General features: G+C 43.6%; 2 protein-coding genes across 2 annotated transcripts in view; both read right to left on the bottom strand.

The window, feature by feature from the left end:
* LOC119658228 (protein artichoke) overlaps positions 1-21,560 on the bottom strand; it is a 517,332-nt gene that overhangs the window by 407,229 nt on the left and 88,543 nt on the right. The window lies entirely within an intron of this gene.
* The window catches only part of LOC119656992, a 155,426-nt gene continuing 137,356 nt past the window's right edge, over positions 3,491-21,560 (bottom strand). The window contains exon 7 of the mRNA XM_038063727.1: positions 3,491-3,589. Coding sequence (XP_037919655.1) covers positions 3,491-3,589 — 99 coding nt within the window. The remainder of the gene's footprint in view (positions 3,590-21,560) is intronic.

Genomic DNA, 21,560 nt, shown 5'->3' with positions numbered 1-21,560 from the left:
CGCATCGGCCATAAAAGCCTTCAACCTCATCCGTTTTCACGAATTTTGCAGTCAGCCAGATCTTTTGACGGCCCTTCGAGGTGTAGTCGACGACCTGTGTAGCATCAGAGAAAACAACATTTTTGATGGGGCCCAGTATATCTACCGTCCGATTAGCAAGATAGCTCTTTCACTGTGGGTCGACAGCTGGATCATACAAGCGGTCGATGTTGAACTTAAGGGGTCATAATTCCGCAAGAGTAAGAAGTGCCAAACGCAACATGCAAGCGAACGTAACCGACCATCCGATAGTGATCCCTCTCGAGGCCGGTGTCTGCGTGATGTCTTGTTACGCAGATCCAAGAGACAGCTCCTAAACCTATTGCTGATCGCGAAGTAATCAGTCAGGTAGCTCGTATCACGTCGGCGAGTTGAGGTTCAATTGACCCTATGGCAAGCTCGAACAATATGCCGAAAATGATGAGGTGGTACAAGTTTCACAAATTCACGAACCTCCCACCATTACCGCTGCGGTCGCCAAGAACATATTCCCCCATTACATATCCTAGATGTTATCAGACCCCACCTTGGTATTCAGAGGAGTATTCTCCCGAGTCCCATTGTCTTACTTCGCTTGAAGAAGAAAGTTTATGTCGCTGGAATTCCCACTAAATCTGGAGAAAGCGAGCATCCCGAGGACCCTCACTACCCTTATCGAGGAGCGGGTTCATTGCAGAAACCGATAACGAAAGGTCGTAGTCGTGAGGTCAGCCCCTATTCGAGGCGTTGTTGACACTTCGCTAGCAATAAAATTTTCAAATTTGCAGGTTGCTAGCCCACAAATTTTTGTCCCTTTCGGTCACCCCCCACGACAAACAGGGGAAACTTTCAGTGTATTCTTAAGTCTTAACTCACCAGAAATCTTTATATTATGTTACATCCTAATTTAAATATTAATTCCCTGGCTCTCTCTTTGTCTTCGTTCGCCATTATTTCCTCCATTTTGTGCACTTTTTCCAGGATGTGCCATGCGACGGCAGAGTTAATGTGTTTTACTAGCTCAACTTCTTTCATTTGGTTTGCCATAGGTAGGTACATAGACTATCTTCGTAAAACATCCTGTATAGATGCGACTTTTTTCCTTCTCCTCGCCCTTAGAATAATTGTTGGTACCTAATTACCCTCCAAACTTGTGGTTCCCACTGGACAATATCGCTTCAATTCCTTCTTTGGCCATGATGTGTCGAAACCATTTCCACTACGTATATTTTGCTGGCCCCTTTTTTGTGTCTTTCTTCATCCTTTCTTGTTTTAACAGTATTGTCAGGCGAATCCATTCCATCGCTCCATTTCCTTTCTAGGTTTGTCATGGAAATTTCGCTTAATAGTGGGGATAAAGGGTTTCCCACGTTGTCCCTTTAGTCGTCTTATAGTATTTACTTCTGAAAGTGAGATAATTTTCTGGCAAACAGGTAGTCGATAACTTGGTGTACGACCTTCTCTTTACCCTCTGTAGGAGGACCTTTCACTAGCACGCTAAGAAATAGTGCCTTTACATCGAATAAAATTTCATCATCTTCTGTACGGCACTCCTTGAATCTAGCACATAGAGTACACTTGAGAAAACCCATCCACCACGAGTCTGGTTCTACCAAGAATCATGCGAAATCTGGTTGTACCATGGTTGCATGCTTTTTATAGGCAGGGTGGTGAGTTCCATTTTATTGTATGGAGTCCAAGATAGGAGAACAGTACTGCATATTTTATACAACGCGCAAGATGTTCGTCTTGAGAACCATCTCAGATGATGCGGTTTTCGTAATCTCGGGTATGATACCGATTAACATCTTGGCCAACGACATGATGAACATATATGACATCAGACCAATCTCTCTTTCATCTCACCTGAAAAATGCGAAAGCTTGAGATCCGTAAGTAGATGACAACAGCCAAAACAACAGTCAAAATGATGATAACAGTCAAAAAGGGTCGTTGGCTGACTCTTACCATCAGTACCTCTTCAGGTTTAAACTGGCCACCAGGATTGGAATGCGATCATCTCCATGATAGCAGAAATTCAGGGTAAACTGCCAAAAGTGGAGGAAGTCAGGGAGGTGACTCGCAAAAAGAAAGGAGACGTAGCTAAAGTGAGTGGGTAAAATCCCACTCTCTGGCATGTTCAGGCCAGAGGCTTTTGGAGATTTCCCCTCATTAAAAAAACACTGACAGGCAGACAGCAAGTTAGTTTTAATAAGGTTTTGCTTTACACAAAATACTAGTAAGAACAACGCTGTATTTATTTATCTATAGAACGCGATGGGAATGGCCCCCAAGATTCCATGGACCTCGTTAAACTGCTCTCATAATTTAATTCCTGGAAGATCTAGAAAACGTGGCTCCATCTAGCCATGCTCCTTTTGGTCTTTAACATATCAAAAGACCCCTCTCTGCTAACTAAGGTATAGCAAAAATGAAGATACATTGATTAGAGATTAAATATTTTTGGGTAAAGCTTCAGGCAATGCATCCTCACAGCAGGACTGCAAGGGTGCTTAGTATTGAACCCAGTTTTGTAAAAAAATAAAATATAAGTTAATACGAGATGGGAGCAAAAAGCTACAGAGGGTTGCAATCGTCCCCACAAAGTACTCGAAAAATGGGTAGTTTTACCTACGGGAAATGCAAAGGAGGGCAACGAAGTTTTGGCTTGTACCTAAAATTAAAAAGTGTCATCATGCTTCCTGCAAGGATGCAAGGATATCATCATGTGTCAGTGAGGTTGGTTGTAATGAAAGTCTAAATGTTACTCCAATAAGCAGCTGTGAGGAATATTGACGAAGTACACCAAATAAACAATTGAATTCCATGCTACCTGCGTGAAGCAAGAAGCGATTGACAGGATGAGTTTCAAGACCGTTTGCGTACTTTTTAGATTATACTCTATATTAAGAAACGGCTTCCATGGACTTTAGATAATTTCTTATGACACAAAAATATTTCAGTCCAAAAAATAAAGAGACGAATTCAAGCATTCCTTTCATAAAACAGTCATCCACCGACCGTCAAAAGAACATGAAGTGTTGTACTTTTTCATCTCTCAAAACTCCTCCATTTTATTGCCTTTGACGGGTCACTTATTCACCCTTTCCACTATCCTTTTTGCAACCAAAATGTGAAAATGGTGCATTCCTGGTCAAAAGCTCTTCCATTATGCCAGTTACGATGTTATCGGTCGGCTGTTTTCTGTCTCCACATACAAGTGCCGGCTTGTGTCCTTATGAAATCCCTGCGGCACTGCAGCCATCCGTATTGAAGTCCGAGAAGTACTTTCCAACGACTTGTACTATTCCCTCCTTCTGTTTTCCCCATTTCTCTGCATTCGCTTCCACTTTCTTTGTTAAAATTTAAGTGGATGTTGAAAGCTTTCAAAATGTGGAAAACAAAAAAAAATGAAAATGAAAAACTTCATTTTCTGGCCTCGGCCTGACTTCTGATACCGATTTTGATTTATTTATGGAATTGAGTCCATTGAGTTGCTTTTATCCAACAATTCTGGTGGTTTTGTACAAGATTTGTAGTCCTTCAGTGGTTTTGTTGTTGCTGTGTATTCCTGCAAATGGTTGGAATTTTGAAATTGAGTTAGGGACTTCGAATGAAGCGAATATCCTCGGGAAATTGACTTGAGAATGTACGACAAGGGGAAGTCACGATATTGAGGGATGATTTCAGGACGAACTCCCACAGCTAGTTGGAACACGGTGCATGTGTCTTGGGCAGGGATTCATATTTTCTTTTTGTTGGATGGAATATCGAACCATTCATTGTTTTGCCGAAGGAAACGAGCTTCGAGAATGATGGCGTTTATCAGGAATCCACGTTCAAAGCTGCACTTCCAATTATGCGGAATTTATCGTTGACAGTGGAATATTGAAATACTTCGATCAACTTGGGCGATGAAAGGGAATTCGATGGAAACATATTGCGTGTATTTCAGCACGGATGTATATGAAAAACTTGGGTTAGGAAGCTACTCATTCTTTCTTTTGTGACAGCAATCTATGTTATTTGAACTAAGTTAGTCTCCAGCATATAAAAGTGATACGATTCTGTTTAATTTAATCTACATAATTAATTGATCCATGAAACTCAAAAACACAAAAAACCGATGCGCAAAGTGCCGCCTACTGCGCCATGGCAAAATCTCAGAGGAGTTTGGGGTCCAAATCGCAGTTAGCCAGGGTTGCATTTTGTCACCGATATCATTTCTTCCTGTTATCGGTGATGCTCATAACGCGGGCATGCTCAAGAATGTGGAGGAATTCAATGGGCTATGATATCTTTCCTCAAATCCCTTGATTACGCTGATGATATCTGCCTCCTCTCTAGACGATTCGTAGGCCTTAACCAAATGACTCTGGGTTTGAAAGGAGAGGCAAGTAGATATGGACTAAAGATCAAGACATCAATAAACCCAAGGTTCTCAGTTTAGCCGGTCGTCGCAGTCATCTCTATCTGCATTAATGGGTACAGCATCGAAAGCGTCGATCAATTTGTATATCTAGGAAGCGTAGTTTCTGGAAATACAATTATTTCAACACTAAGATCAAGGTTGTCATGTGCTAATGTTCTTTCTAAGTTGTTGTAATAGTAACACATAGAAAATGACCCCGCTGTCACTCGAAGCCTCCAAGACTTCGTCAACATGTCACTACGGCCTATCAATCAGGTACTCCGCCAGATATTATTTCAAGCGAAGAACTTCGACTGGCCTGTCACTCGTAGGCGTTACGATCGGAAAGGGGAAATGACAGTGCATGGGTCTCACATGAAGGAGGGCCGACAATTGCATTGCTTTCTACGCCATGTAGTGGAATATACTCTGCCAAGGTGGCCTACAAGTGGGTTGCCCCAAGGACACTTGGCGCAGGACCCTAAGGGAGGAATGTGGAAGTCCTAGGAGGAGTTGAACTGTATTTCAAGGAAACTCATGAAGGCGTAAATGACAATCGCATATACATATATTGAATATTGAATAATAGTCGTAAGGGACGAGGTACGTTTAGGAACAAGGTACATCTGAGGAAAACAAAATGAAGCATAGCTTTTAGAAAGCTATACATGTAAGCAGCTTAATGCAGAACCGAAAAATGGGTGCAGCATATATCGTTCCATAATAGGGGAATGCTCCCAAGAAATCTAAATCCAAAAAGAGAAGGAGGGAAACTCGAATAGATTTAAGGCGAACTTAAGAACCAAGAGGCCTTATGTTAGCTTTGCTAGTAACCGGAGAGCAGCTCACACGTCATACCACCAAAATCATTTCCAGAGCAATCCTCATCCGATCTCATCTTTACCGGCATACCCTTTCGACTAGGTTGGTTAATAGGCTATGAAAGACACGGTAGAATAGCTCAGGGCATAGTCCCTAAATTGTCAGACTGGTAGGGAACAGAACTCTCGGCATGTGTTGGAGATGTTATACCACGGGTAGATTTGGTGACAGTCTACTTTCGCCAATCTGCAGCACCATGGAATGGGAGCAACTTCTGTATCGTAATCGCTCAAAATGAGGGTTGCTACCCATAGTTGTGGAGAGTATTCAGAAGGAAAGCGGGGGAGGAAGGCAAACGATCGGACTAGGTGGCCGATCCCCGGAGGTAATTAAAATTTATAATTGCCGTAACAATTAAGGACACCGTAACATCCTGCTGCATGTCCACAATTAGAAATCGAAAAGGGAAACCTCTGAGAACACATTGGATCGAAAGCCTACCCTGAAGGAATCACGAAGGGCTTAGGGGCAGAAAGAGGAGGAATGCGTAAGTAAGTGGATCCCAAGCGAACAGCGACTCACAACAAAGTGCCATATCAGAGAAACATTTAAGAAGAATTTTATAGTCCAGGATCTGAAGTCACAAGGGCAATTTTCAAGAACAGCATTGGATGTACCGGAGCAGACTCCCGGTATGGGAGACAGAAATATAGAGGTGATGCGGGATTCCCTTCTGAAAAAGTAAGCGCTTCCATTATTCTGAAATCGGAGCTAAAATATTTATTTTAGAGTTCCTATCTCCAAGTTGCAATTCCCATATCCAACCAAAGGGAGAAATCAAGAGGCAGTCGCGGGACGGGCTACTTTCCAGGAAACAATACCCGCTGGGATGAACCTTTAGGTTGGTATAGTATTGCTAGAGGAAAGTGCTGCAACTTTTCTTCGGCTGTGACGCTAGGGCACATAATGAGACCTCCGGAAATAGCGGTATAAATCGAAGACGTGACCAGCTTATAAGTATATAATGTAAGAAGTACACCAACATCCGCGACTAGTACCAAACATAACTCTGGAAATGCTCTTGTGAGTGGACTCATCAGGAATTGAAGGGTGTCGAAGGAACTCTCTATGTCTACCTATCACAGAATAATTTAAGTCATCTGAGCAATATTATGGCTCCTGTCCTATGGGTAGTGTCCAAATTTCCCAACACGTACATACAGAAAGGGAACGCGAATGAATTATGGACATGCTCTGTGAGTTTATCAAAGAGTGGCGCGCTCCCCATTAAAATATCAGGGATGGACATTATGTTCTCCTAAATTAGAGTAACGGAAGAGAAAAACGCCTAGCGCTATGTGGAAAAGTGAGACGAGAAATATAGATAACACACCATAAGGTAGATGGGAACGAGAAGTGGTATAAATGGAAACAAGGGCAAACAGGGTAGGGACAGCCAAGAAGAAAGAAGCTTCAACGTTGAAGAGGGCTGAGCTGGCGAAAGTTCAAGAGAAAATGGTAGTTCTTCAATTAGGCCTTAAGTTTGGCAAAAGTGAAAGAATCAGTATTTCCTAAACCCGATTAATGGACAAAGGGAGGCAGCAAAAAGAGAAAATGAAGATTCGTCAGGAAATCATCATTGGCTCCGAGAAAGATGATATATCCTATGCCGATATCCTTCCGAAAGTCAAACCCAATCCAATATTGACAGACTGGGACGATAGTGTGTTTCGCATGAGGCGTACTCAGAAAGCGGATCAGGTGTTGGAACTAGTTAGCACGATAGGTCGAAAAGTGCAGAGGAAGGCCATCATATTAAAGATTGCACTGATCCACAAAACATGTTGCGTAAAGGGAAAACGGGGGTAGATGATTGACACATTCCATGGGGTCTGGGGCTAAATTAAATTTAAACAATTCAACCATCAACCCGTTGTTGTTGCGAGGCAGCTCAAAATCTGCGCTCGCAATCTATTTGAGAACCTAATGTAGGCGTGGAGGTTATCTGCAAGGTACGCAGATAATCGAAATTATGGAAGTGCTACGTAGGTAGAAATCTCATCTAGAAACGCAGCGATAGGAGCATGCAAAAGGCAGTCCATACAAGAAACAATGATATTCCCGAGAGCCGGCTTCTAAGGCAAAATTCAAAGGGATCCATATCTACAGCTGTTACGGTCTTCATAGTGCAACATTAGCGCAGTATTAGGATACGCGTTGGCGTTGAAAACTAGAAACCACTACCCTAAAAATATTTACCACAATTTCAGCGCGTGGACCTTGTACTGGGGAAATCCTGGTTGAATCCTTCGCGAAACTGGACATCGTGGTAGCCATCGTTTGATGCATGGGGGGTCAGAGGATCAGGCCAAATCGTCAATCTGACTCACCTTAGTATTTCGCTACCGAGAGGCATGGTCTGGCGAGACTATAGCCTGACTACCAAGCATGGCTGGCTGTACCACTGTAGCTCTCGAGAATGAGATATTCCTAACGGTTTTTGCAGGAGGGAAGGATCTGACTCAGGATCTGAAGGTGCTGGAAAAGGTGAGTGAGCCATGTCAACGGGTAACTGAAATTGAAGCGTTTCTACCACAGTAGGAAACCAAACTACTGGTAGAGCCAGGAAATCTTGCGTTTGGGATCATCGTGCCTGCAAGCGAGGAGGCTTTGTCAAAGGACAAGAGAGAAGCCAGGACTTCAACAGATGGAAAAAAAATACCGCGATTTTCGAAATTACTTTAAGAAGGCCATAAGGGAAAGTAATTGGAGTTGCTAGAGGCAGCTGTGCTTTGAGATGAATACGAACCTGTGGGCGTGTGCTAACAAGGTTATAATGAACAAGATTCTTAGGCAAAAATCACTCCACGCACCCGCGGCTCATGATCAAAATAAAATAATCCCAATACTTTTCCATAACACGAAAAAAGTGGATGTCAGCCAACGGTTCAACAGGACGTTTTCGCGATCCCTGGGGTAATTGAGGAGGAACTTCAGGAAATCTGTAGGCGAATCGGGGATAAGCATTGGAGCAGGCGACAAATAGTTGCCGAAATATGCTTAGTTGGATATTAATAAATAGGTTTTAGTAAAGTAGAAGGAAACTGTTTTTGGATATCCTTTATATCAACGCACTTCTACGCAAACGCTCTGAACGGAAGTTTTGTTACAAATAAGGCTCCGAGATTGGCCGGGTTCTGAACAAAGCTCTGAATTTGGATGCTAAAATCAGTCCTGCATCGATCGGAAGTATACTTATATCATGCATGGCGGACGGAAGTGTTTCCCGTCCATTGGAAGATGCTGCAATTAGGTCAATTACTAAAGCCCCCAAAAACCACGTGGTGTACCTTTTCATACCATCCTATCTGTCTTTTACACACTGCGAGGAAGATATTGGAGAGGTTGATATACAACAGGCTGCTTCCATTTGTCGAGCTAACGGCTGGTCTTTTGACCAGAGCAATAGACGAAAAGGTGAACAAGAGAAGGAGGAATTCTGTATACTGGCCAATCACGCTAAGGATATGCTGATAAGACAGTATCCAGTATGTAAAGTTAAGAATATGGGTCCACGATGTCATAAATACGTATGTGCTGGACTTCCTGTGGTATACAACACAATTTGGATTAAAAAATACCAGTGGTTGGTGCAGAAGTGTTAGACTCTGCATCAAGTCAGCTAAAGCCGCCATAGCATCATTCAGTAGAAAGCGTAAGTTTGATCATTTAGGCGCTATTAGACAGCATGGTATATAAGCTAAATGAGCAACACAGGTCAAATACCAAATTACTGATATCGAGCATCAGCGATGACACGATGGTTGAGGGGGTAACCGGTAGCCTCTCGATCTCCTTCGAATCTGTTGTCTTTGTCTACACCTTTGCGCTTGTCTTCGCTGATGTAAGCTCATTAGTTGCACAACGTTAGGTGTGATGGTAATAAATCTGAATAAAGTGTAATGTGAATTTCCTATACTATACAAAGGAGTGGACAGGAACCTACCTACTTTGATTAAGAAAGGCATCATATTGCGATGCCCGATGCCTATCGGGAGATAGGAACCCAAGCGCTCGCAGGATTTTTAAACCTCACCAAGAAAAGCCTTAGAATCATAGTGAAAATACTCATCTGTCACTGCTGTCCTAAACTAAGTCTGTGGGGAAGATGGTCAAACCTCCATACATCTCAAAGTGAAAATCTTCAAATTCCTGGCGGCTATAGACCTGATTGATATAATGTAGTCAATAAGTCCACAATAATAATTAAAGGGAGGCTATAGTTCTTCTAAAGGTGATGCAGCTGCCATTGATACTAATAATAATCAAAACAGGTGACCTACAACCGAGGAGAATATAGATGGGCTTCTCGGGAAGACCTGGAGAGAACTGACGCACATTTCGGCAAACCAACTGGGATGGAACGTGGAAGGGGCTATCACACTATGCTTAATTTCATGACAACATGACTTTATTAAGCCTAACGAAGTCACAAAAGTAATCAGCTCCACACAACCTGGATGTTCACCGTTTAAAAGAATCACTGTCCTGGAAAATAAAAGCAAATAGGGATGATGATTATCTTGCTCTCCATATATGGTTGGGAGATTTTGCGTTATATCTGCTGACACTCCAGCAAAGGACTATTATTGCTAACAATACATGAGAGGAATCGCAAAGGTAGGTATGCTCGGGTGTTCTTATCAAAGCCTCCGAAGTATTGGCTACCCGTATCTAACTCCCAGAGAAAAGCTCATAAATTTATTTTTACAGAAAATAATTATGCAAACATCGATTTTAACAAGGAAGTAAATCCATTTCTGAATACTGAAATTTGCCCCCTCTAAATCGCACCTTCTAACTTAAATCGATCTCGACAGGTCATTGTCCGAAGAAATATCTAAAACAAAATTCCTAGGCACATTCGACATGCTTTATCGCTTGATACTTACAGAAGAAATCCACACTTGTTCCCCGATATATCCAAAAGCATCCCCCAACAAATTATTCTCGAAACTTCATTATGTCAATATCAATAAATTGTCCTTGTTGATATGTCTCAGGTAGAAAACAAGAGGTTGCCTCGACCAAACAAAAAGCATTTGGATAGGAAGTTCACTGCGGTTGTTACCCTCTTTAACCTTCCACGACACTAGAAGCCAACTTAAAGTATCTGTATCTGAAGTAGACTGTGACGACTCATAGTCGGAGGCCTGTATTGCTTTACGAGTGATTTTATGGTGTGACATAAAAACCAACCACCCTGCCCCGTGCTTGTTGCCGTCTGTATGTCGCAACAACTACCTCGGCTTGCTACCTTCTTGAGATACTTTTGCGACTTCGAATGTCCTCCATTCAGCCTCGCCTTTCTTTCAGATTCCTAACATTTCCTCATGAAGTAGTACTTCGAGACGAATGAATCTTCATTTATTGCTTACTGAAGGTGTTGGCTCGTATGGGTTTTTTCTCGAAAGCTTTCACGTTGCGACTTTTATAGAGCTGACTTCACGTAAATTTCAGATTTCAGTGTAATGAATCTTTGGATGTAAAGTGATTTTCGAGGATATTGATTTTAGCTGAAAATTTCCGGCGGCAGAAAAAAGATGCGAAAACAAGTACCAATAATTTGCATTAGGTTAAACAGATATATGCAGACCACCGTGAAAGGGTATCACAGTTGATAAGATTTTTACGGTTTTATGGAAAACAAAAGCTTATTAAAGTCGGTTCAGTGTCTATCTGTCAATTCATCTTCTTACAAAAAAGAGGTAGAAACATCGGAAACCCCATTATGGCACTTTGCCCCACAAAAATCATCCGCTATGCTTCACGAAACTATCGAAACTATTATATATACCTACTAGATATTACACCTAGGGCAGCTGCAGCCCTACCGGCTTGCTGATTCGGTGATATTTGTCCCTTTCCAAAGCTCCCTCGCAGGGGCTCCATCCTTCGAACCTCCTACTACTACTTACTGCTTTTCTGGAATTCGATCTTTTGCGGAATGAATGTTTCCTTTGCTAGCAAAATGAGGGTGTCAACGTATAGGGCTAAAGTGAAAATTGTGGTCAAAACAATGAAAATACCATCGGCATCAAGAAATCAAAATGGACCTTCACGATTTGAGCATTATCTTATACTTTCAGTCACACATCAGGTTCTGTTAGTTCTCTCCTTCTGTCGCCATTCTTCGCCATTACGGTCATCGCGTATTTCCCAAATGTATAATTTTCGCATCTTTTCAGACAAATTGGAACTCCCTAAATCACAACTAAGCAGCTTCCTGGCTGGGACAGACCTTTCTCCGCCGTCTCCCTTGCGTAAGTTACGTTTACCAACGATCAAATAAAATACCAAGGAAATATATGACTTTGACTCGCTCACACGCCCGCGCGAAACCTTAAAACTTCGTTCCACCTCCCGCTGTAAACTGAAACAATGTCAGTCTTGTATTCTGCTGGATCAATACTTTGTGATATCAACCATTTCTTGATTAGCTTGGCCGAAGTCTCATAAACCCAAACAACGTTCTAATGTTTTTCTACTATCTCAACTCTCAAGCTTGGACCTTGTCATGGGAGTTTGCCACCACATGATCGAACATCACGTTCAAAAGTAGTAGGCCTAATACTGGTCCTTAAGGTAGTCTAGCAAGTACCGAATATTCAACTGGATCTACGTCTGCGCCGTTGACCGCCTTTTCATCCGTCAAATAGCTTTTCGTGAATATCCACCTGGTTTAGCGGTCTTAGAATATGCTGCCATTGCGCAGAGCTGAAAGGTTTCGTCACTCGAGGGTGATGGCATGGGTTTTCTTTTTACCACTGTTCAACCATATGCCTCCATTTGCTTCTTCTGCTTTGGGGCAGTCTGTTGCATACAAAACAATACAGCAGTCTTCCCATCTGGTTCTGCTTTTATCATCGCCTTCACATTTGGTATTCCTTCTAACCCTGAACCTTTATTGGTTCTTAACTTTTCACTGCGCTGCTGACAATTGTTTAAAATTTTTCATTACCAAATATATCAGTGAAACGCCAAACATCTTCAAATGTCACTCCGTCTTACATGACCTTATGTTCTTTGAATACAAGATTCTCCTGCTTTTATAACACTAAACGCTGCAGCTTGATTTTCGCCATTCGCCTTTGCGGAGGGTTAAGTACTTCCGATATTAGGAAGGAAGTATCATGTGTAGCGACGAAAAGGCATCCAACTGTAAATCTTCTGCTCTTACAAACTTTGCTCTTCTATTTGGGAGACCATACGACCATACGACGTCTCCCGCGTTGACGGCACTTGTTCCCTTCATCAGTGCTAACAAGTCAAGAGACTTTCAGGTCTCCAGTAGGCAGTCTTCCTCAAAATTCCTCATCAGGTGCCTTTTTCCTCACACCGTCTGCATCTTTAAGATCTATTGTGCTTGCTCGTACGAGCTTTGGTTACCTGTTCGAATTCCAGACATCTGCAACGAAAAGGAGGACATCCGATCTTGACCTTACAAACTTCCATCAGCCTATTTGCCCATATACCCGGGTAGCTGCTGATTATTGTTTACATATTGCTCTAATCTTGCGCTGTCACTCCTGCCGGGAATTCGAAATGGCCTAACCAATTCGCACCGTAGTCCTTTCGTTTTTTGGTAATGTGATTGAGGTTCCTGCACTTCGAAATTACCTGATGGGTCAATTACCTCGCCATGATCTCCTTTTTTAAAGATCTACCTCACAAAGTTCTGAAAATTGCACATTCTTTCGTCCTATATCTTCCAGAGTTCAAGAAGGAATTACCCCTTCTGCATTCTCCTAATTCTTGTAACATTGTCATCCTCCTTGACCTTCCGCACAATTTCTGTGTAAATGATGTCATCCTTGCTCTCGATAATAATCGTGCCTTTGCGGCATTCCTTTTACTTGATCCATTTTTTAACTTGACGGTTATCCAAGCATTTGGCCTGGTTTTCTGGAATTTCACTTGCGAAACAGATTTCTGTATCAAACACCACGCTCGCCACTATGCTGCCTCCTTCATAATAATAATAAATTCTGTTAAAGGGAAGGCAAATTGCACTGGTGTTCAGATAGCTGAGTAGTTAGAGCACAAGGCTGTCGTACGGAAGATCGCGGTTCAAATCTCGCTGGCGGCAGTGGGATTTGTATCGTGATTTGACGTCGGATACCAGTCGACTCAGCTGCGAATGAGTACCTGAGTCAAATCAGGGTAATACTCTCGCGCCAGCGTAATGCTGACCGCATTGTCTCCTACAGTGTTCTGTCGTGTATCGTTACGGTCTTCAATGAAGTGCTCTAACACACTTCAAGGCCCTGATCCAATATGGATTGTTGTGCCAACGATTATTATTATTATTATTAAATTGCACTGGGTCCTAGAAGAGCTATTGCACCCCTTTTACTGGTTACAGTGTACCTATTAACTATAGCATATCAAACAAACCTATAACCATCAGGATTTTTAGTATTTACCCAACTTACAAGCATTTAAAGTTGACAAGTGCCGGATACTGTAACAAAACATGCATGCAGGCTTCGTCGTTCTCCGCACAGCGTCTGTGGACATTGTCCGAATTTATCCCTAACTTCCTCAGGTGATAATTTAGTCGGCGGTGATCAGTGAGTATTCCCCACTAGAATCCGTAGGTTCCTCTTGGTGAGGTTTCAACAATCTGTTCAAGAGCACCCTGGGCTGATCTATTCCAGGTAGATTCGTAGCCGTTATTCTTCATTTTCCACTGTTGTAGTCACGAACCCGTTTCCGATTCCATAGAAATGTTCTGACCCGTACAGTGGCTAGTTCATCCGCTGCCTCATTGTCTTCTAATCTAACATGGCCTGGAAACCAAAGTATTCAGATTTATTGTGCCAGCTGCGAGTGTTCAGTCCCTCAAAGCATTACCGTACCAGTTTAAAGTTCACCTAAGTGCCTTGATCGTCGGCTGTCGTCCAGGATAGCAATGTTCACCCCCTATAGATCCTTTGGAGGTTGACGGAGGTACGTTCATCTAGGGCGAATATTTCCACCTGGAAAATGCTTATATTCTTGCCCATTGTTTCGAAGTGCGTTCTTCTTGGACCAGTGATCCCGGCGGCTAAAATAGCATACCATGTAATCAGTTGCTGGTTTGAGCCGTCTGTCAATGCTACGCTGTGAATGTGAAGACGGAGAAAAGTTTATCCCAGAACAACCTCCAGCGATGCTTTTGGGAATATCCTCATTGCCCCACTGACACTCACTCAGTCTTTGAAGTTTGTGTAACTCCTTGGCTTTTGCGCTGAGTTCAGTTTTTGTTGCTCAGATTACCGCCGCATGGGTAATTATTGACTTTCCTATTGCAGTGAATATCCAAAATAGTATTCCAGTAGGAGTTCATTAACTACCATACTCCCCATAAATGGTCATACTACACCACCCTGTGGACAACTTTGCTTTCGAATATACTTCTTTTGCTAATTTATATTCTCCCTTTTTCCTCAGTTCATTATTTGAGCATCGCCCAGAATACTGTCGCTGTGGGGTAGGATCCAGAGAAATGGGTTCTGAGAAGCAGATGTTCCTTGTCCTCGTCATTCTCGATAAATGTGGCATCTCTTTTCTTCAGGATAGAAGATAGTTTCTTCAATCCCCTCACAGAATTTCCTGAAGCTGTTTCGTTTTGCTTCACTGAAGGTGTTGCTACACGCGTTAGTGCATTTTTGTATCTCGTCCAATCTTTGGTTTGCTTTATCCGATTGAAAAATTTTGGGACCTCTGTTCTCATCCTCGTTAAGTTCCTCTTCCTCCAGGGTACGTCCCTCAATAACTCAATTGTCTTAGTCGTACAGCTGACCTCATATGCACCAGTGACGACTCTGTTGAGGCCTTCTACCACTTTGTAGATGAGCCATGTTAGTACTCAGGTGACTTGCATAGGAATCCCAATCAGTTATCCTGGAATTCCTTACTATTCTTTTTGTTTTGGAGTTGCCTTCAGTATCGAATTTGATTGTTTTGTAATCTGGCATGCGACACCTTTCAATTCTTCTCAATTCTCATCAGGGTATTGCCTGGAGTTACGTCTAGTACCTCTTATCTTGTACTGGTGACGAAGGTTGACCTCATGTTGTATATTTCTAACTCCTACCGATTAGTGTCGTTGCTTCCCCTGACTTCATGATGGGCGCTTGCATCATAGTTGAGCAGAAGTTATAGCGCCTCCTCTTGGCAGAAATTCAACACCCTAGCGACTCCGGTGAAATATCGTCTTCTGAAAAGTAGTCCAATACCACGGCTGCCTCCCGAGTTCTCCTCTTCCGGCTTCCCGAACAGACATATTTCATATATTGTTTAAGAATGATGTTGTCCTTGGAGGTTGCCCTTGCAATTGCTGCAGATAGAGCTCTTACATGGTGGAAGTTTACCTGCTTGGAATTGTTCTTCAATGTCGGAGTATCATCCTAGGACATGGCGCTTTCCTGCATATCGTTATCCACCTTGAGCCCTTGGTTGCCAAATCTATAGTTGATAAGGCAATTTTGTCGTTTGATTGCCCCCATGGATCGATCATCCGCTCCGATCGTGTGGAGTCTGCCTTTGCTCTCCACTTTGGTCCTGAATACTGTTACAATCAGGTATGGATATTATCATTTTGAGTAATTAGGTGGCATCTTGTGTACAACAGATTTTGACAATTCTGCCCCTTTAGAGCTTTTGCATTTTTTTGCTCCATCACTTTCCTGCCCAACTTTATGCCCTCTACAACTATCCTATTTGAGTGTATGTGAGTGGCTCGCTTCATACTTTTTGCAAAATGGACACCTGTTACGATGGGGTCATCTTGGGGGCGTTTAATAGCCATGCAGGGCCTCGTTCTTGCACATTATAAGTTGGTGCTCAGAGGTGGCGGGGAAGAAGACGGGGCGGTAACCCTGTTGGCCGAACCAAAACCAAGTGGCCGAGGAGAACCTCCATAGTGGTGGCACCGGGAGACGCTGTATCGCATTGGCTTGCCGGCCAGTAATACCGCAGAGCGCTATAATTTCAGAAGCATATACTGCATCACGAAAGTAGGTACAAGTGATCGCAAATCTTTCGATGGTCCTGTAAAGGACGTTCACGGTCCACCTCTCATCTACGATGACAAGCAGCTGAAGAACACTTCACTAAGTTTATTAACCGTATTACTGCCTAAAAGGTTCCTTCTCTTGTGGATGGAACGGCTAGTTATGGTAATATTCGGATACGATCTGTTCCTCTAAGTAGAAGAGAAATCATTTCGTCCATTGATGCATTCAAGCGGACTAGACCCGCTGGATTTGCCGGTCTCCCGGCAGTTATTCATCGGTGCACCGACAGCTACTGTAGATCTGCTACTATCACTTGTACGGGAATCTTGAAAATCGAGACCTTTTCCAAAGAGTGGAAGAAGAGACTAATCGTTTGGATTCCAAAGAAAGGCACGTCTTTTGAGTATTAGAATTGAGGGGAATACGGTTGCCTCTCGTCGTCGGAAAGATAATGGCTATAATGATCCTGGAACGCATGTAGGAATATATCAAAAGCTTGATCCATAGAGAGCAAGCTGGCTTCCGCTCTGGATACTCCTGAATTGACCCAGTTAGCACCGTTTTGGTATTTTGCGTTTCAGTCTGATGGGTAATAGTGCTCTCACTATCTGCATTAATGGACGGAGCATCGAAGGCGGCAATCAATTTGTATAACTATGTTAGGAAGCGTGGTCTCCGCCGACGGTGGTACCAAACTTGGTAGTATCTCACACATCAACAGCGCTATATCTGCTTTCGCTCTCTTATTATATTTAACATGGCCACAACATCTAGTCACCCCAAGATCAAGTTCAGACTGTTTTGTGCTAGTGTTCTTTATGTGTTGCTATATGGGAGTAACACATGGAAAGTGACTTTCACTGTTATTGAAAGGCTCCAAGCCTTCGTCAGCACCTGTCGGCGTCATATTCTCAGAAAACGCTGGCCTGCTACTATCATAAACGGAGAACTGGGTCGACACAGTCCTGTCTCCATTAGGCGAAGGTGGCAATGGATAGGTCACACATTAAGGAGGGGCGAAAATTGCATTGTTGGCTATGCCATGGAGTGGTAACCACTCTTCCAAGATGCTGACGAGTGACTCCCGCATGGACCCAGAAAAGTAGGGACAGGGTACGGGCGTCTCCGGGGACTGTAGCGTGTAGCAGGTAACCATGAGTCACATCGTGCGGGTGTGGTTAACGCACTATATCCGTAACACCCGTATATATATATAGTCTAATGGAGGTCGACAGAACGTTGCTTTGAAGTAAAACAACAAATGACATTGGTTTCAGTACGATATTATATTGATTTCTAGACGCAGCGGCCCTTCCCGCTAGAAACTTTACGGCTACAAACCTCACCGCAGCATGGCAGACTTAAAGAGCACTGCAAAATTAGGAAGGACAGGAGTTGTTGATACTCTTACTACGCACTGATTTGCTCTTACTACTAATTTAGCAAAAAATTGTTTTATGGGAACTAACTAAGTCAATCATTGGTCAATATCCCATCAAGATAGTCACTAAATCTATGATTCGGTTGAGGGATAATAATCTTTCAAAAAATATAGTATAACCTCATTTAGGAGACTTACACGCCTACCCCTCTCTAAGCACACTACGCGGCTTCCACCTTGCACAAATGCTATCAGCATGGCTAATATGACTACCAACTTTGATATAACCATTTCTCTTCGAAAATGTCGTGCAACTGCCAAACTACTCATTATCGTAACTATTCTCAGTGGGGCAGGTTGAGTGTTTTATGGATTTTCTGCTGTCATTATCTGAAACAAATCAATTTTTAAGGCGATTATGACCTATGAGCATAAATGTGTTGCCTAGAAAACCTAGATATGAACACAAAAATTACCAGAGAGCAGACATACGAAACCATCTAGAGGATCGGAACTGCCTTTTCCCAGTTACAGAGTATTCAGATCAGTGAACTATATAAGGTTTGATCACAGTACAGTGCAGTACTTACTACTTAGAAATATAGGTCTGTTGCTTTGGCACGTCAATCCCTTACACGATATTACCAAACATCCCGTGTCTTAATCTCACTGTATCTGAACTGGAACTGGAACGGGTTTTACAATTACAGAACACAGACAGAGCCGATCTCAAGTGCTGATTGATAGTTTAACTAAAAAATTAAAATAAAGAAAAAAAGCCCCACAATCCGCGTAAAGCCAAACTTCCTGTTAAGAGGATAACCCGTCCAAGAAAGGAAGGTCGGTTGTCAAAGAAGGACTCATGGAAAGATAAACTCTGAATAGCTGAAAGCCACCGTAGAGCCTCAAAGGGTAAGTGATTTTGTGGTCTTATAGATCATTTCTAATTATCTCCTGACCGAGCGATAGCTTTCTTCGAAGTGACGTATCCACACGACTTCGATGCTATCGTCCAATCTTCCTTTCGGCCACAGAGGGTCTTCATCATCATCATCATCAACGGCGCAACAACCGGTATCCGGTCTAGGCATGCCTTAATAAGGAACTCCAGATATCCCGGTTTTGCGCCGAGGTTCACCAATTCAATATCCCTAAAAGCTGTCTGGCGTCCTAACCTACGTCTTCGTTCCATCTCAGGCAGGGTCTGCCTCGTCTTCTTTCTCTACCATAAATATTGCCCTTATAGACTTTCCGGGCTGGATCATCCTCATTCATACGAATTAAGTGATCCGCCCACCGTAACCTATTGAGCAGGATTTTATCAACGACCTGGCGGTCATGGTATCTTTCATAGATTTCATCACTATGTAGGCTACGGAATTGTCCATCCTCATAAGGGGGACAAAATTCTTCGGAGGATTTTTCTCTCGAACGCGGCCAAGAGTTAGCAGTTTAAGGACTGGCAAGATCATAGTCTTGTACAGTGAGAGCTTTGACCCTATGGTGAGACGTTTCGAGCGAAACAGCTTTTGCAACCTGGATTAGGCTCTGTTGGCAGCAAACAACCGTGCACCGATATCATCGCCATAGCTGTTATCGGTTGTGATTTTCGACCCTAGATAGGAGAAATTATCAACGGTCTCAAAGTTGTAGACTCCTATCTTTATCGTTTTCGTTTGACCAATGCGATTCGACATTGTTCATTCTTTGGTTTTTTGGCGCTGACATTGCCACCATGTACTTCGTCTTACCTTCATTGATGTGTAGCCAAACATCTCACGCCGCCTGCTCAATCTGGATGAAGGTAGACTCTACATCTCGAGTCGTTCGTCCCATAATACCGATATCAGATCAGCATGGGCCAGTAGTTGGGTGGACTTGAAGAGGATGATAACTCTCGTATTTTCGTTTGCATCGCGAATCACTTTCTCCAGGGCCACCTTGAACGGAACGCATGAGTGATCCTGCTGCTTTTATCTGGCCTCGCACATTGGTCAGGGTCAGCCAAGTGAGTCTTATCAATTTCGTTAGGATATCAGACTCTTTCATAGTCGTGTATAGTTTTACCCTGGCTATGCTTTCATAGGCGGCTTTGAAGGTGATGAAAAGATGGTGCAACTGATGGCCATATTCCAGCAAGTTCTCCATCGCTTGCTGAAGAGAGAAAAGCTGATATGTTGCTGATTTGCCCGGAGTGAAGCCTCTTTGGTATGGGCCAATGCTGTATGGGGCTATCTGGCCTAGCAAGATAGCGGACAATATGTTATAGATGGTACCCAGCAATGATACACCTCTGTAATTGCTGCACTGTGTGATATCTCCCTTTTCATGTATGGTACAGATAATTTTTTTTTTTTTTTGGGGTAGGGTAGGTGAATGCATTTACGCACACAGTGTTGGACTCCCGATTCGGTACGTCGTCGGACTACCAACTAAACACCTCCCCATCGCCAGAGAGCTAGCCTGAAACCGTTTGTCACATTACTTCGGGCCAGCCCCCGAACTCTCCCGCCTTGCGGAGCCTTCAAATCAGGGAATTCCTTTCACCAACGGGAGGGGAGAGGAGGAAGGGAACTGTCAGTTCAAGGAACCCCCTGCCATCCGGCTCCTCCACCGGTCGAGTTCTATCTTCTTAGCAACGAGAAGGGCCCGAACGTAATGGGCAACACGGTTCCAGCTATCAGCAGTCCTCAGCATCTCTTCCACAATGTTGTCTGGAGAGAGATCCCCTGTGTTTAAATAGAGCTGCTGACGAACCCTATTCCACCTTCCACAAGAAAAAAAAGTGTGGTGGGCATCGTCCACAACTCCATTGCAAAACACACAATCCGGAGAACGCGCCTTCCCAATCTTGTGCAGGTAAGACAAGAAAGACAGAAAATTTCCATGCCCACTTGAAAATTGGGTAAGGAAATAGTCAGTCTCACCATGCTTCCGATTCAGCCACGCACCTAAGTTGCTGCTGAGCCGCGCAGTCCATCTGCCTCTAGTTTCATTTTGCCAAGAGAGCTGCCACTCGTCTAGAGTGTGTTGCCGTTCTTCGCGAGCAACCACCTCCCTTGGCTCATCTCCCTTGCGCTTGTATATGGCCTGACGCTCCCTAGCAAGAAGGGCAACGGGGATAACTCCCGCGATCACCATCACAGCCGGCTCAGAGACTGTGCGGTACGCAGACGCCACCCGTAAAGCTTCCCGTCTCTGTACTTGCGCGAGGCGTCTACGATATACCTCCTTGTTAAGAGCGCCAGCCCATACCTCTGCGCCGTAGAGCAGGGCAGACTGCGTTGAGCTCATCAGGAGACGTCGCCTACTAGACGTAGGACCCCCAATGTTTGCCATTAGCCCACTTAACGCCGAAACTCCAGCCGCAGCCTTGTTCGCTGCTGCTTGGATTTGCTCAGAAAAGCTCATCTTTGAGTCAAGAGTCAACCCGAGGTACTTTACCGCCGATTTTGACTCGATTATCGACTCGCCGAACGATATGGGACGCAGGGTCGGAATTCTCTTTTTAGTCAGGATGACTACTTCGGTTTTTTCCAGTGCAAGGTTGAAACCATGAGTAGTCATCCATCCGCTTACCCGTCGCATCAATATGCCGAGTCTGCTTTGCGCCTGTTCGACAGTGCGTCCAGTAACAAGCGTTGCGACATCATCTGCGTAGCCGACCAGCCGCGACTCTTCTGGCATGTCGAGTTGAAGTAGACTGTCATAGGTAGCGTTCCAGAGGTCCGGCCCTAGGATGGATCCCTGTGCTATCCCCGACGTGACCTCCATCCACCTTTGACCCTCTAGTGTTTCATAGAGCAGGGAGCGGTTCCTCAGATAGTCCCTCAAAATCCGTAAGAGATAGTTCGGCACGTTGAAG

This window comes from Hermetia illucens, chromosome 5 (genome assembly GCF_905115235.1).
Source record: "Hermetia illucens chromosome 5, iHerIll2.2.curated.20191125, whole genome shotgun sequence".
Lineage (NCBI taxonomy): Eukaryota > Metazoa > Arthropoda > Insecta > Diptera > Stratiomyidae > Hermetia > Hermetia illucens.
Note: the sequence above shows the minus strand (reverse complement) of the source record. Positions and strands in the feature narration are given on the sequence as shown.